Below are 17214 nucleotides of genomic sequence, written 5' to 3' on the forward strand. Positions count from 1 at the left end.
GGGCCTGTGACTCTGCACTGGGAACAAGGAGGGAGGTGGTCGCTCTGTGAGGCTTTGCAGAGAGCAGCAGAAGAGGGCACCGGAGGGGTTTGTTGGGAAAAGTTTACTGGCGCCGAAGACGGCCAAAAAGTACTTATGACTCACCACTGGCCCGGAACTTTGTTTAGGACTCCTCAACTCTGTGCACAGACACATTGCTCACTGTCTCTTCCAGACTGTGCTCGCACTGGGCCCGTGGGGTTTTGGTTTGAATGCAGCCCTGTTTTACTGCTCCCCCTATATTTCCCCTTGTTGCTTTTCTCCTCTCATCCCTCTATAAATAAATATCTCCCTTTGTTATATCCATTGTACTTTTCCTGTGGGCGTGTGTGTTCACTCTGCGGGATTTGGAATAGGTGCCCCTGGAGTGAAAGGGATTTCTCCTGCTGCAATCCTGCGCGTGCCTTCTCTTGGCCAGAGCTGCCTGCAGAGCAGACTCCATCTTGGTCACGAGGGCGCTAAAGTTACATTTTTTAAAAAATATTAGATGAATTTGGATGCTCTAGCACGCTAGCTAAAGCGGTCATTTGTAAGAATCCCTGAACAGTTTTGGACCATTTACTTCACACATCTCTATTCCTGAGATTCAGGATATACCATTTTACCTCAATCAGACCTCGCTAGGCAAAACCACAGCTCAAAAAGCCAGGTTTCTATTTTATTGGTTAAACAGGCACTTGTTAGTAATCTGAATGCATTGACAGCAGTTAAATTGTACAACTGAATCAATGAATAACTAATGCCCTAAGAAGGAGGAAGGTAGCACTGCCTAGGGGATAAGACAATGGACTGGGACTTAACAGAGCTGGGAATAGAACCCAGATCTTCCACTGGCCTGCTGGGTGACTGTAAGCAAATCACTTCTCTTTTGTGACTCCGTCTCCCTTTCAGGAAAATGGAGATGACAATACTGACTTCCTTCATAAAGCACTCTGAAATCTACGCATGAAAAAGCCTGCATAAGAGCTAAGTATTATATATAAAAATAATTCCCCAACCCCAATCAGAAGAATTAATTTCCCCTCACACCACTTTTTCAGATTATCTGAATAATTATGTAGGGCCCTGAAAGCATCCCAAAAGACCAAGCAATTCTCAGACCTCTCTGGATCAGTGCAGAAAATAACTTAAGGGCCCCACTTGAGAACATCTGGGGTAAAGTTCTGGCTCTATGAAAATCAGTGGGATTTTTGCAATTATCAGTCAGAGCAAGAATTTCATTCCTGTCTCCAGCCTCCTCAAATTGAAATCTGGGGACGGTTGGCTAGAGCATCCTGGCTGAATCACTTGCAGTGGCAGTCTCTAAAACAGTTAAGAGCCCACACCATTCAAGATTTTACAAACTAAAACAAACACCTTTAGTTGCTCCTGAAAAATATTGGGAGCTAGTACAGCTGCAGTTCAATGAGTACAGTTGAGCACAGATGTCCTGTACTTATTCCTCTCAACCTGTTAAGGGCTTTCACCACAGCCCCTGCATAGAACGTCCAAAAATTCATGACTTAATTGGTCAGACAGATTTCTACCCCTGGAGCTCTGGTTTCCTTTCCGTTAGGTTTCATCAATATACGGGAGGCATGTGAGGTTGAGGTGGTGTGGCAGAGGAGAGAAGATGGAGAATATTCAGCAGCCAAAATACTAATGACAGAGGACTAGAGGTTTTCATAACCTCCTATTTGGCCATAGAGAAAGGGGAAAATACAGTGTAACAGCAGACTGGTCCAAAAAAAAAGTCTGCAATCTCATCTGATTTATTAGTCTATGATGCCACGACAACTCAGTGTGATGGAGCCTCTGCCTCATTTAATGCTGAAGTTACCACCCTCAGTGATGAGATGAAGATTATGGCAACCATCATATACTGAGAAACATGATACCTAGGATATTTCTCTGGTTGGCAGGACCATCCATGAAATCCTCATGATTTAGTAGAGTTTTAAAACACATTGCATTGGCAACATTTATAAATCAACTTTAATCTTATTCCATGATTCACACATGAAGCGGACAGATTCAGATTTGAGGCAAAAAGGCGCTACTGTATCCCAGTTAGATGCAAAGGGCACAGCTACCCCACCTAACTCTTAGGTTAGGCTGAACAGAGTACACCCAATTTCACTAAAACCAGTTGACCTAGTTTTTTAGTTGTTTGAATCAGAATGCAAAGAAAAAAAATAATCTCGTGATTTGAAATGTCTGTCTTCATGCTTCATTGCCATTAAAAAATGAAGTATTGCAAGCACATACCGTCCTTACTTTGTTTGTGACTGGTATTAAAAGATTAGTGATTGGAAAACTGGTTACTTCACTTGCACAGAAATATTTTCCCTCTCCTCAGTAGTACAAGTATAAGAAGAATTCAGGATTACATCTATCTTAAAAACTCCTGCATGCTATAGACTCTTAATACATGATTACTAGTTCCCTGCATCTCTACCCACTGCTTTGTTTTTGGCACTAGAACAGAAGTAATATTCTAGAAGACAAAAATGGTAAGGTTTTTTAACCATGACTGTGCCACTCATGAGAGTCTATAAAGCTTGATGTCAAGTTTCTTGAAGGAAAGTTGTTAAAGCAGATAGAAAGTTTTGGAAGTTATAGCATTTTTTTTGATAAAATGCAGCAAATCTGTATTTGTTATGTTACATGTACGTTGCCCGTCAATTAAAAAAGTACAGTGATATTTTTGTGAAATACTTCAGAGATCTACAGACATGAAATGCTATGTAACTACAAGATATTATAATACTGCATACACTGGGACTAAGGCTATGTCTACACTACCGCGGTAAGTCGACCTACGCTACGCAACTCAGGTCGAGTTACTGCAGTGTCTACACTGCAGGAGGTAGACGGAAAACAATTTCCCATTGACTTACCTTAAGTCTTCTCGTTGGGGGTAGAGTACAGGGGTTGACTGGAGACCAATCTGCAGTCGATTTGGCAGATCTTTACTAGACCCACTAAATTGACCACCGGTGGATCAATCTCAGAGTGTCGATCCCTGCTGTAGTGTAGACCTGCCCTAAGAGCTCTAATTAAGGGGGCTCTTTTGGAACCGGAGCGCCTATGTTTCATTCCTGATGCCCCATCTGTGAGGTTTAGACTGCAGTTTTGTTTATGGCCTCATTACACTGTAAACTTGACTGCTGATTTCCTGTAAGCCTCACACACTTGGGACTTATTTTTGTCTAATTTGGATGATATACAATATACTGGTTAAGAGTTTATATACCTTTGCCATCCTCTAGTGGCTGGACCATAGGGATGATAAAGTTCTTGGATGGTAAGTCCATTCATGGTTAGTGGCTTAATCATTTTCGCTAATGACTACCAGATGCTGGCACTGGACAACAGGGGACTGATCACTCAATAACTGCCCTATTCTGTTCATTCACTTCAAAACATATGGAATTGGTCACTCTCAGGAGACAGGATACTGGGCTAAATGGAACAATGGTCTGACATATTAGGGCAGGGGTGGGCAAACTTTTTGGACCAAGGGCCACATCTAGGTATGAAAATTGTATGGCGGGCCACGAATGCTCACAAAATTGGGGGTTGGGGGGGGGGGGAAGAAGAGCTCTGGCTCGGACTCTGGGGTGGGGCTGGAGATGAGAGGTTGGGGTGCAGGAAGGTGCTCTGGGCTGGGACTGAGGGGGTCAGAGGGTGGGAGAGGGATCGGGGCTGGGGCAGGGGGTTGGGGTGTGGGAGTGGGTCAGGGATGCTTGCTCTGGGGCAACGCTTACCTCAAGCAGCTCCCAGAAATAGCAGCATGTCTCCCCTCCAGCTCCTATGTGGAGGCACGGGGGCCGCACTTGGGGAGGGGACAGCGTGCGGAGCCCCCTGGCTGCTCCTACATGTTGGAGCTGGAGACAGGAACTTGCCACTGCTTCCAGGAGCTCGAGGACTGGATTAAAATGTTTGGAGGGCCAGATGCTGTAGTTTGCCCACCCCTGGTCCAGAGGATGATATCATCATCGATCTCTCTCAGGTATATCACTGGTGTCATGATGCATTTGTCCAGAAGTAGTTCAAGGTGACCCATGAAGAGGTTGGCATATTGGGAGCCATCCTATTACCCATGGCTGTTCCTATGGTTTGGGCAAAGTGTTGGTTGTTGAATGTAAAATTGTTATGGGTGAGGATGAAAGAGATGAGTTCAGCAATGTATTCAGAGTGCATATCAGAGAATTGTCCATTGTCTTGTAAATATTTGTGGTAGGCAGCTATGCTGTCATTGTGAGGGATGGTGGTGTGTAAGAATGACATCCACAGTGGCAACAATGGTGTTCTCAGGAAAGTTATTAATATTCTGGAGCTTGTGGAAGAAGTCTGTTGTGTCCTGGAGGAAGCTGGTCTTTTGTGTGGTGAGTGGTTGGAAGATGGTTTCCATGAGTCCAGATATTATCTCAGTAAGAGTGTCGTGACCAGACATGATGGGTCTTCCTGACCTCCCTTGTTTGTTTATCTTGGGAAATATGTAGAAGGTCTCTGGGGTGGGTTTGTTGGAGAGGAGTTTGTAGAGTTTCTCCTGGAGTTGTTTGAGGAAGGATTTGAGAATATCCTTAAATTCCTGGATACACTGTGGTGTGGGGTCGCCCGAGGTCTTTATAGCAGGTGTTGTCAGAATTGTTGGTTGGTCTTGTTCATGTTGTCATTACGGTTGAGGAATACTCGTTAGTGACATTTAACAAAGATACTGCTGTAGCGAAGTGACAGAGGGCTGTACTTTAGCTTTCTATTATAACATCTGTCGTAGTCTGACACACACACACACACACACACACACCCCATTTCTGTTCCATATGGAAGACACCGGGAGGGGGGTGCGCAGCAGCTTGCCTTTCTGGGGGTGCTGGGCCCCTCTCTCTACCACCGCTCATGAGTTGGGATGCCTTATCCCACTAAGAAGGTCTGAGCCCATCCCTCCCTTATCCCCATATGACCCAAAATCTGGGGAAACCCAGCCTCCCTGGGTGGGGATCTTAGAACAGGCTAGCTTGGGGCATACACCAAAGATACACTGCTGAGACTAAGGGGATGCCAGAAACTGTCAGTGCTAAAGAAGGAGAATAGGGTACACCCACTGACATGAATTGGGCAGTTCACACATCTCAGAGCTATTGTTTCAGGCTGTAATTTTCTCGTTGGGTATTCTCTTTCAGCCGAGAACATCTCACTGTAATGAATGGACTCACTTTGAGCTTCTCTGAGCCTCTATCTGTTGATGGATGTGTAGAGTTAGCCCCTTCTCTCCATTTGGCCTGAATTTCATACAATATTATTGTGGAATACCAGCTCTGCTGCAGTGAAGGTTGGAAAGCCCTTACCATGTAAAGGGCAATCTTTCTACGTACTTTAACATCTACATGCTTACACAGATAGTCTTGAAATTTGCCATGCCTTATGGCAGTGTTGGGTAGATTAGTTATCCAAATGTTGGATCATATGAGCAAGAGGTTCCTGAGATACAGCCCTCAGAAAACAACAACAACCAACCAGAACAACACACACCAGTGTTTCATTAAGTTCACAGATTCTGTCAAACTATCGACTGGCTACTAGGACTTACCATTCCATACATCAGAATCAAGATTGTTCAAGAAGTGTTCACTAATCAAGACTATGCTGATGATCCTGCTTTGCTTGTGGAGAAGTCAGAGAATTTCAGCCCTGTCCTTCAAGGTTCCCAAGATACCACCCACACTACAGGGTTTCAGGTCTCATAGCAGAAGACCTAGGTCCAGAACCTCAGGGCTGGGCCACCAGAATCCCTAGTAGAGGTGAGGTGGAACACTCTGGAGAGCATTGTAAGTTTATCCACCTAGGCTGCAAACAGAGTTCAAACAATCGCAGCCAATCAGATGTCCTCCGATGACTAGGTCTTGCTGCCTCTTGCATGAAGTCCATATCTCACTTATGAACACAAACGTCTCTGTGCTGAGTCAAAGTTCAGAATATACCAACCCTGTGTACTGCCTATATTGCTATAGGGTTCAGAAACCTGGACTCTCTTACAGGCAGTCGTGGGGTGACTAGAGACATTCCATTTGCACTGTCAGTGCCACATCCTGAACATAAAGTGGTCTCACTTTGTGTGACAAATCAATCCCACAGAGATGAGGTGTTCCCCCAATAATTCACTAAAGTCAAAAGCAATTAGATGCTCCTCAGCCATGTCACCAGGATAGACAAAGACACCTCAGCACATGCTCCTCCAATTCTCCACAGAGGCATGCTGACCCTAGCTGGTGTTTCCCACAGGGCTGCCCCAGAGACTTGTGAATTCATAGGATTGAGCCAAATCTAGGAACTTCGCTCTACGATGCCTGGTGCGACACCATCAACCAGGGACACTATGGCTGGCACAACAGTCCTCAGTAGACTGCGTGTGTTTGATGGTGATGATTACTCAAGTACCTTTGAAGTTTGAAACCCACCCAGGGCAGAAGCTGACAATAAGCTGTATGTGTTTTGGGGGTGGAAATTGCATCTGTGAAGGTTTTTTTAAATGTAATCTTAATACAAAAGAATATTCAGAAGGCACCCAAGCTATTTTTGAAAATAAAATAAAATTATACCTGTAACTGTTCACTGGGAGGGGAGGGTGATTAGGGATGCAAAAGCAGGTAGTGGGGAAGAGAATACACAGTAATAGGTAATAGGGGAGGGGAAAGGGACTGGGAGCTCAAGGCAGAATAAGTAGGGAGAAGATGGGAGAGATTGTAGAATGTGAGGTGGAGGTAGCAGAAGAAGTTGGAAGTTTGGGGGACAAGGGGCTGAAATCTTTCCTTCCATATGTGTACTGTGGTGGGGGAGGCCTTTCTCTGGGGTCAACAGTCCCTCTCCCTTCCACTTGAGCTGGAATCTGGTTGGGGTGGAGAGGGACTGAAGGTAACAAGTTTAAAACATCTGAAATCCAGAAAAATAAGAGGTTAAGATACAGTCTGGAGGAGGGGCAGACTGGCCGAGGCAAGGGCAGGAGTCCCAGGTGGTGATGGGTAGTAGGAATGAGAGCCCTCGCTCAGTGTGCAGGTTTGGCTCCATAACCCAGGAAGTCTGCAACCCTCCAGGAAGCTGCTGCCTGCAATACATGCATGCATCAGCAGAGGGCAGGAAACAGCAAAGAGCAACTTCTTACATGTTAATGGCTTCTGTAGTGCAAGTAATGGTTTAATGGGATGGGAAAGGGAGCTGGCAATGCTGTGGGGGGCTACATGCTGCAGGGAATGGCAGGGCAGGGGTGGAGAAGGAAAGACACACCAGTCTTCTCATAACGTAAAGTTACTGTAACAACCATGAAATAAAACTGTTACGGTTTGGGGCTATAAACCCTGGATGAGATTTCTTCCACCAGCCCTGTTTGTAGCTACACGCTTCAAACCATGACCATCATTCCCATTCCTCTATAATAAAATGTACAGGAGCAGAGAGAGAAGCATTTAGGAATCACATAGAAACTGTGTTGAAAGACCACTGGACTGGGATTATTCCTAGTTCTATCACTGGCTTGGTGGGTGACCCTGAGCAGGTCACTGAACCGGTACCTGTTTCCCCATCAGTAAAATACAGCTAATGGTGTAAAGTTCTTTGAGATCAATTGATGAAGAGTACAATATAAAAGCTAGGGCGTGGTCTACTCTTGTAAGTTTGGTTTTATCACACTGCTGACCACTGCTTAGATGATCAACACCACCTACCAAAAAAAATTGTTTAAAAAGCTAGGAAATTGTATTGCAAAAAACAAAAAAGTCAATAACGCAAAATTATAGTTGCCTAATGATAACTTGTGCCCTTTCAGAACGCTCAGTTCAGTGCAACACAAAAGTACTGAAACCCAGATAATACAGAGTTAGGTTAAACTCGCATGCAACTTTAAAACTCTGGCCACTTTAAGCAGTGTCCCAAAGCACCCTTAACACTCACAGGTGCTCTGCTCTACACTCAAACATGGAGCCTACTGCCCAAACAGAATGCCAAACATGTGGATTTCAACAACCATGCCATACCCTTTTACAGCCCTTTCACACAGGATACCACCTAACCCTACACTTTCCCCTATACATCATTAAATCCACAGATCACTCTCACAATCCACTTCACTACTGACAATACGCAGGAAGACGACTCCAGTGCCCTGCTAGTAACAACCCACACAATTCTGTATTGAAATAATGCAGACTGGGAACTTCAAGGTACACGTATTGCTTTCCTTTAATGACACATATGTGGAACCAGGAGGAAGACTCAGATCCTGATCTCAAAAAACGATCGCCGTTTTATGATGCTCTGCAGACTAATCCCCAAACCTTCTCATATTGCAATCACAGTTCTTCCCAGATGCTCCAACTTACTCTTCCACCATTCAATACAGCTACACCTAACATAGTGAATGTAACTGGAGCACATGCTGACAATTCCCAATGGTGACTGAGCTCCAGGAGGCAGAGTTACAGCTGCATGCACGTTTACCTTCACTTTGTATTTCCTGGTTCTCAGTGGTTTGAATTTTGCCAACTCAACATTCTGGAAGGATACAAGCTATCATCTGGCACCCTTAACTCTGCATTAGCTATGTTTTATGCCATTTATATATTTTAAGTTTAAACATACAAGGTGTTCAGTGTTAACCGTTATTTTGTCTGGTATACAGTAGTTTAAGAGTCATATTTGTGCAATTCCACACACTTCATTCTGACATGCAACCACAGTAATAGCACATAAGTGATCATTCTGACACCTAGCTGTGCATCTGCAGGTGTTCTTAATATGTGTTCAAATCAAGTAAACAATGTTGCAAATTAGGTACCCACAATTCTACAGATCTAGCCCTACATTTTTACTGCATTAGGATCAGATATATTAACAGGCTGGCATCTGAGGGTATGTCTATACTGCAGCTAGGGTCATGCATCCCAGCTTGGGTAGACAGACATGAGTTAGAATGCTAGAAATAGCAATATGGATGTTGTGACAGGTGGTGGCTCAGGCTATCCACCTCATCAGACCCCTGTGGTCAGGTAGGCTTGTACTTAGGCAGCTAGCCCATGCCACAACACCCACAGCACTGTTTTTAGTGTGCTACCTTGAGCAGCGCTAGCGTGTTTGTCTACCCAGGCTGGGGGAAGACATTCCCAACATCTATGCAGGCATACCCTGGAGTACTTTGAGTATTTTTTTTTTTTTAAATCCTATAGTTGCTCCAGGATCCCCTGGTAGTTAGGGATAGTTTTCCCCCCTTCCACCTTCAACTCATATCTGGATAAAAATAAATTTGCTTCACACACAGATTTTAAAATGGAAAGGAAAAAAATATCCATACATTTGTATGCTCCTGGGACAAAAGTTCAAGGTAACCAGTGATGGACATCAAAGTTGAAAGCACAGATAAAAAAGGGAAAGGCTTTTGCTTTTACTACATACTCTGATTAAAATGAAAAAAAGCTATATCTCAGGTTTTCTGAAGCTCCTTAAGACTATTAAGGATGATCTGTGCAACGGCCTCCTTACATTAAAATGCTGCATCAGTATAACAAATCTCATTAAAACAAAAAAGTAATGAATAAAACTGTGGTAATTAAGTTAACAGATGTCCTAAGATTTGTACTGCCTTGCAATATGAGAGAAGGTGCAAGACCAACTTCCTAGCTGCTTTGTTTACTTTGCATACCCTCTGGGCAAGAAGTTAGCAAGAGAAAATTTCAGCATAAACAGCCTCTAGTTATCACCCTATTTACAAGATTCAAAAGCAAAGTCTTACAAAATGAGGTAAGAAGAAAAAGGAAATGACTATATCCGTGGTTAACACTGTATTACTAGCTTGGCTTACTGCTGGCATGCCATTAAGGTAGTGAACAATGGTAGGTAAACCAAACCTGCAGTTGGTGTGAAGACTGGCCTATTCTTTCATTCCCTCTTCAAGCACTCATGTACACCACACTTCCTGCTTTCAGAAGCTGACACCCCTGAAGACTAGGGGGAGTGGAATAATGACATGGTTCCTGTGGGTTTAAATCTTGCTAGGAACTCAAAAAAGAAAAAAAAAAAAAACCATACACACCTTTTTAAAAACAACCCCCGGAACAAAATTAAGGTGCTGGTGGGCTCCTCACCAAGTCTGCATAGGAACTAGGGATGCAGTAGCATGTGTTGACCCTACTACTACTTTTAATAGTACTTCGTACTTATAGAGCAATGTCATCAGTAAATCCCAAAGTTCTTTACAAAGGAAGGTAATCAGAAAACAGGCACAGAAAGGTGAACTAATTTGCCTGAAGTCACATAGGTCAACAACAGAGGCAGGAATGGAACCTAGGGCACTGGATCAACTATCAAAAGACCCTATCTACTGGACCATACTGCCTTCTCGACACAAATCCAGATGCAAGAACAACCCTGCCTCCTTTGTAAGGCTGCTTTCTGAGGCAGATTCACTATGCTAACTGTAGGAAGAGTTGTTATTGTGGTGCAGTACTACCATGATTTTAGATATAGGAAAAACATACACACGAGCAAGAATACTAGAACTAAAAATAAAGCTGACTTATCACATGGAGCGTGTCTACTAGAACAGCTAAAGGCCAGAATAATTTTGAGGAAATGGGGAAGTAGTAGTATTTGGCCCTCCTCTTGCTAATAGCTTACTAAAGCTGTGTAGGAAACAAAGAGATAAGTAATGCACAAGAACATTCCACAGCATCAACTCTCACTGTAAGCTAATTTGCAAGCTTCTGATTCCAAGGTTTCTAAGCCTTCTTCTGACATTAGGGCTGTCATTCAAGTGGATTAATTATGCCACTGCTGACAAAAACTGGCTGCTCTGCAAATTATCATTGCTGTAGGTGAAAAATATCACCATCAGTCTGGAAGTTGTTTACATTTTTGAAACGTTACTTATTTATTTACAAGGCCTCAAGATTGAAATGAAATGATAGTGACTAATTGCTACAACTGGGAAAAGTAAACTGGCAAAGCCTACTGAGTACACCTGCACATGCTAATCTTTGAACAACAGTGGCATGAACAATGCAGATTGCAAAATCGTAATTCACAAGCATTGTTCCGCACTTGAGTTACTATGTTTTGATAACCAGATTACCCTGGAGATTATTTAAATTCAAAAGTTACACATTCTTGATATGCAAAAATACACATTAACACAGAACCAGACAGTGTCCAAGAGAATTAAGACATTCCCCATACTTTTATATAAAATTGCTGCATTTAGTTTTAGGCTTCATTACTTAACTTTATGCCTGGGGCATGAAAGCCCCCAGAAGGCCATCTCTGCTGTTGGCAAAGCAAACCAACCACCCTTAGCATTGTGTGCAAAAACATCTTATGCCATGCCTGAGTAACAGAAACGAGGAGTCCGGTGGCACCTTAAAGACTAACAGATTTATTTGGGCATAAGCGGTAAAAACTCCACTTCTTCAGATGCATGGAGTGAAAATTACAGATACAAGCATAAATATACTGGCACATAAAGAGAAGGGAGTTTCCTTACACATGGAAAATTAGTGATGACAAGGCCAATTCAGTCAGGGTGGATGTGGTTCACTTCCAATTACTGATGAGGTGTCAATACCAAGAAAGGGTACCAATACCAATACCAAGAAAATTGCTTTTGTAGTGACCCAGCCACTCCCAGTCCCTATTCAAGCCCAAATTGATGGTGTTAAGTGTGCAAATGAATTGTAGCTCTGCAGTTTCTCTTTGAAGTCTGTTTTTCAAGTTTTCCTCACTTCCATCTGGGGAAGTGAGGAAACAAGACTGACAGAGCGATACAGGTACCCAGAATTCACCTACTACAGGACAGGCCCAACATGGAAAACACTACCACCACCACTGGTCATCACATAGGGTATGTCTACATCTGCAATTTTGCAGCGCTGGTTGTTACAGCTGTGTTAGTACAGCTGTATAGGGCCAGCGCTGCAGAGTGGCCACACTTACAGCAACCAGCGCAGCAAGTGATGTTAGACGTGGCCACGCTGCAGCGCTGTTGGGAGTGGTGCATTGTGGGCGGCTATCCCACAGAGCACCTCGTCCCATATCGGCGCTGTGGCTTGTGGGAAGGGGAAGGAAGTGTGATTGTCTTTCCGCTTCCTGTTCCTGTTCCAACGCCCAGCGGTGCTTTGTTACACATGCGGAGCAGTGTGGCAGCATTGTGACTGTCGCAGAAAAAGCGCTGTAATTTTTTTAAAAATGGATCCTCAGCAACTGACGACCTTATTGATGAATGTTGCCAGCATATCGCGCTTGGCAGTGGAGCTATTCCTTCACCTGCAAAAAGTGAGTGATAGTAAGAGTGACAGTGAGGAGTCAGACGATGATATTGAATCGCCTCACTATGAAGACAGTACATTGCTTGTGGCAGTAACAGATGTGCTCAGCTCCCTGGACCGGCGCGTTTGGGCTCAGGAAACCAGCACTCAGTGGTGGGATCAAATCGTCCTGCAATCCTGGGATGACGAGCAGTGGCTGCAGAACTTTCGGATGAGAAAATCCACTTTCATGGCACAGTATGCTGAGCTCGCCCCTACCCTGCGGCGCAGGGACACGAGATTTAGAGCTGCCCTGCCTGTGGAGAAGCGGGTGGCTATTGCAATCTGGAAGCTGGCAACTCCAGACTGCTTCAGATCGGTGGCCAACGAGTTTGGAGTGGGGAAGTCTACCGTTGGAATGGTGCTGATGCAAGTTTGCAGGGCCATTAATTGCATCCTGCTAAGAAGAACCGTGTGTCTTGGGAACGTGCAGGACATTGTAGATGGCTTTGCGGAAATGGGGTTCCCTAACTGTGGAGGGGCAATAGATGGGACGCATATTCCTATTCTGTCACCACCCCACCTGGCATCAGAGTATGTTAATCGCAAGGGTTATTTCTCCGTGGTTCTGCAAGCGCTTGTGGATCACCGTGGGCGTTTCACTGACATTTACTCAGGATGGCCTGGAAAGGTGCATGATGCACGCATATTTCAGAACAGTGCCCTGTTCAGGAGGCTGAGGGCCGGGACTTTTTTCCCAGACCGCAAGATCACAGTAGGGGACGTGGAAATGCCCACTGTGATCCTTGGAGACCCCGCTTACCCCTTAATGCCATGGCTCATGAAACCATATACAGGGAAGCTTGACAGGAGCAAGGACCGGTTCAACTACAGGCTGAGCCGGTGCAGAATGACTGTGGAGTGTGCTTTTGGCCGTTTGAAAGCTTGCTGGCGCTGTCTTTATGGGAAGCTAGATTTGATGGAAAGCAGCATCACCGCTGTTATATCCGCGTGCTGCACCCTCCATAATATTTGTGAAGGGAAGGGTGAAAGATTCAGTGAGGAATGGACCTCCGAGGTTAGACGCCTGGAGAATGAGTTTGCTCAGCCAGAGAGCAGGGCTAATAGGGAGGCCCAGGAAAGGGCTTCAAGGATTAGGGATGCTTTAAGGGAGCAATTTGATGCTGAGAGCCAGCAGTAATGTTTGATGCATTTGATGTGCTTTGCTCTACCTCATTGTGTATTATTTACCACTTCCAGCAGCAATAAAACGTAGTGAAAGAAATAGAAAAAAAAAAACTTTATTCAACATACAGTACAAAACATGCAAGGGGATAGGGGTGGTTGACAGTACATTTACAGGTTTTACTATGTCCTATTTTGATCAATATTCACTGTCTGTTGCACTTCAGCATTACTATGCTGCAGAATGATGGGGGTGGAGTGAACAGGGTAAGAATTATAGTTATCAGGGCTAGTACGTGATCTTATAGGTGTTGGGGGCAGCTGGGGATAATAAGGAACTGGCTGCTGGAGAAAGTTGTTTTGTGAATATACAGGGTGACAAGGAAGAGGGCTTTGGGAGGGCTGTGGGTTAGCACGGTACATATTTGTCTGCATGGCTACAAGAGACTCGAAAGACTCAGTTTGGCGAGACAGGAGGCTTATCATCTGCTTTGTTGTTTTTTTGGCAGACAATTCCTTTCTCCTGCTTTCTGTTTGCCTCCATTCATGTACAGTCTTTCTCCACTCCTGTACACTGCTTCTCCGTTCCTCTGTCTTCCTACTTTCCCTGTTGTAGTGGCTCAGAACAGACTTGATCAATTCCTCTTTTGATTTCCCAGGATTGCGTCTCAAGTTCTGCAACCTACGTGAGGGCGGTGATACAGCTGCAGTAGTCAAGATCCCTAGAAAACAGAGAGATAGAAACATGTAATACACAGAGGCATCATTGTTTATTATCAAATTTTGAAAGACTTCTGAGACTTTAGGTAGCATCCTTCTCACATACCTCACATAACACAGAGAGGGCAAGCAAGCTAAGTCTTGGCGAGCAATGGGGTAAGTGTTTTTAGCAAAAATTACCCCTTGGGAGTGGGAATTGACCACTGGGTCGCTGGGGTTTATCAGCAGTGGGTACAGGGGGTAGCTAGTGTCCTGAAGAGGGGACAGTAGTGAACAGGAAGGTGGTGAGCTAGGTGCTTGGGGGGTTGGGGGTTTTTTTGGTCCGCTTTCAACCCGTCCTGATACTGGGGGGGGGGGGTGGAAACGCGGTGCTGGATGCCTGCACACCGCGTGGCTGCCTCCGTGCTGGGAGGGTGGCTGGGGAACACGGCTGCACACCGCGGGGCTGGACGCCTGCTTGGAGGGGGGTTCGGGGAACACCAGAGCAAACCGCGGGGAAGGACGCCTGCTTGGAGGGGGGTTCGGGGAACACCAGAGCAAACCGCGGGGCTGGACGCCTGCTTGGAGGGGGGTTCGGGGAACACCAGAGCAAACCGCGGGGCTGGACGCCTGCTTGGAGGGGGGCTGGGGGACACGGCAGCACACCGCGGGGCTGGACGCCTGCTTGGAGGGGGGCTGGGGGACACGGCAGCACACCGCGGGGCTGGACGCCTGCTTGGAGGGGGGCTGGGGGACACGGCAGCACACCGCGGGGCTGGACGCCTGCTTGGAGGGGGGCTGGGGGACACGGCAGCACACCGCGGGGCTGGACGCCTGCTTGGAGGGGGGCTGGGGGACACGGCAGCACACCGCGGGGGCTGGACGCCTGCTTGGAGGGGGGCTGGGGGACACGGCAGCACACCGCGGGGCTGGACGCCTGCTTGGAGGGGGGCTGGGGGACACGGCAGCACACCGCGGGGCTGGACGCCTGCTTGGAGGGGGGCTGGGGGACACGGCAGCACACCGCGGGGCTGGACGCCTGCTTGGAGGGGGGCTGGGGGACACGGCAGCACACCGCGGGGCTGGACGCCTGCTTGGAGGGGGGCTGGGGGACACGGCAGCACACCGCGGGGCTGGACGCCTGCTTGGAGGGGGGCTGGGGGACACGGCAGCACACCGCGGGGCTGGACGCCTGCTTGGAGGGGGGCTGGGGGACACGGCAGCACACCGCGGGGCTGGACGCCTGCTTGGAGGGGGGCTGGGGGACACGGCAGCACACCGCGGGGCTGGACGCCTGCTTGGAGGGGGGCTGGGGGACACGGCAGCACACCGCGGGGCTGGACGCCTGCTTGGAGGGGGGCTGGGGGACACGGCAGCACACCGCGGGGCTGGACGCCTGCTTGGAGGGGGGCTGGGGGACACGGCAGCACACCGCGGGGCTGGACGCCTGCTTGGAGGGGGGCTGGGGGACACGGCAGCACACCGCGGGGCTGGACGCCTGCTTGGAGGGGGGCTGGGGGACACGGCAGCACACCGCGGGGCTGGACGCCTGCTTGGAGGGTGGCTGGGGGACACGGCAGCACACCGCGGGGCTGGACGCCTGCTTGGAGGGTGGCTGGGGGACACGGCAGCACACCGCGGGGCTGGATACCTGCTGGGGGGGGGGTGGGGGGAACCAGAGCAAACCGCGGGGAAGGATACCTGCTTGGAGAGAGGGTTCGGGGGAAACCAGAGCAAACCGCGGGGAAGGATACCTGCTTGGAGGGCGGGTGGGGAACACGGCAGCACACCGTGGGGCTGGATGCCTGCTTGGAGGGGGGGTGGGGGAACACCAGAGCAAACCGCGGGGAAGGATACCTGCTTGGAGAGAGGGTTCGGGGGACACCAGAGCAAACCGCGGGGAAGGATAGATCAAATCAATGGGCTATTCCACGTTTAGGCATGCATGCAGGCAGCCATAACCAAAATCCTCCTCTCCCAAAACACTGAAATCTACTTACCACGAGCACGATCCTCAGCTTCCTCCTCACCGTCAGCTTCCAGCTGCTGCGACTGGCTAGCCTCCTCCGGGCTGGAGAAGAGATCCTGGCTGCATGTGTCCTGGGACTCCGGGGTGTCCCCCTCCATGCCAGTAGCCTCACTGTCTCCGTCCTCTACACCATCCCCCACTTCTCCCTGCTCTGAACTCTCCATTGTGCTCCTAGGATTCGCGGTGGGGTCACACCCAAGTATGGCATCCAACTCCTTGTAAAACCTGCAGGTTGTGGGGGCAGCTCCTGAGCGGCGATTTCCCTCACAGGCTTTGCAGTACGCACTCCTCAGCTCCTTTAATTTTACTCTGCACTGCAAAGCGTCCCATTCATGGCCCCTTCTCATCAAGGACTGCGATATCTGACCACACGTATCATAATTTCTCCTTCTGGAGCGCAGCTGTGTTTGCACAGCCTCTTCTCCCCACACACTAATGAGGTCCTGCAGCTCTGCATTGGTCCATGCTGGGGCTCGTTTGGTGCGTGGAGGCATGGTCGCTGAGTGATTGATAGATTAATTGCACTCCACAGCTGGCTGAGCAAACAGGAAGGGGATTTTTAAATTTCCCGGGCCATTTAAAGGAGGGGTCAGGTGAGCACAGGGCAGTGGAGTTTGCTTGATTACCAGAGAGGCTTCCTCAGGTATGCTGGGATACCTGCTTATTCCACGGAGGTCAACAAAAACGCTGGTGAGTGTCTACACCTGATGACCAGCGCTGGTGATCCAGCGCTGGATCCTCTACACCCGAGGTTCCACCGGGTGTATGGCCAGCGCTGCAAACAGGGAGTTGCAGCGCTGGTAATGCCCTGCAGGTGTGTACACCTCCTAAGTTGCAGCGCTGTAACCCCCTCACCAGCGCTGCAACTTTGTGGTGTAGACAAGGCCATACAGTCCCCAGCTAAAACCTCTCCAGCACATCAATGATCTACAACCTATCCTGGAAAACAGTCCCTCACTCTCTCAGACCTTGGGAGACAGGCCAGCACCTCTC

The 17214-nt window shown here is 47.7% G+C and overlaps 2 protein-coding genes across 5 annotated transcripts in view; both read right to left on the reverse strand.

The window, feature by feature from the left end:
• PLXNB2 (plexin B2) overlaps positions 1–17214 on the reverse strand; it is a 344581-nt gene that overhangs the window by 316152 nt on the left and 11215 nt on the right. The window lies entirely within an intron of this gene.
• LOC127042873 (uncharacterized) lies at positions 13677–16492 on the reverse strand. The gene is made up of 2 exons (XM_050936364.1): positions 16193–16492; positions 13677–14215 (listed from the first exon to the last, which is right to left on the reverse strand). Exons 1-2 carry the CDS (start codon positions 16383–16385, stop codon positions 13677–13679), a joined length of 732 nt encoding a protein of 243 aa, XP_050792321.1. The 5' UTR covers positions 16386–16492.

Source organism: Gopherus flavomarginatus, chromosome 1 (genome assembly GCF_025201925.1).
Source record: "Gopherus flavomarginatus isolate rGopFla2 chromosome 1, rGopFla2.mat.asm, whole genome shotgun sequence".
NCBI lineage: Eukaryota > Metazoa > Chordata > Testudines > Testudinidae > Gopherus > Gopherus flavomarginatus.

What these genes read in the sequence shown, in the direction of transcription:
- LOC127042873 (XM_050936364.1), bottom strand. Translation starts at nt 16,385, where the DNA reads ATGGAGAGTTCAGAGCAGGGAGAAGTGGGGGATGGTGTAGAGGACGGA. An exon ending in AGCTGAGGATCGTGCTCGTG is followed by an intron (nt 14,216 to 16,192) that starts GTAAGTAGATTT and finishes TCTGTTTTCTAG; the next exon opens with GGATCTTGACTACTGCAGCT.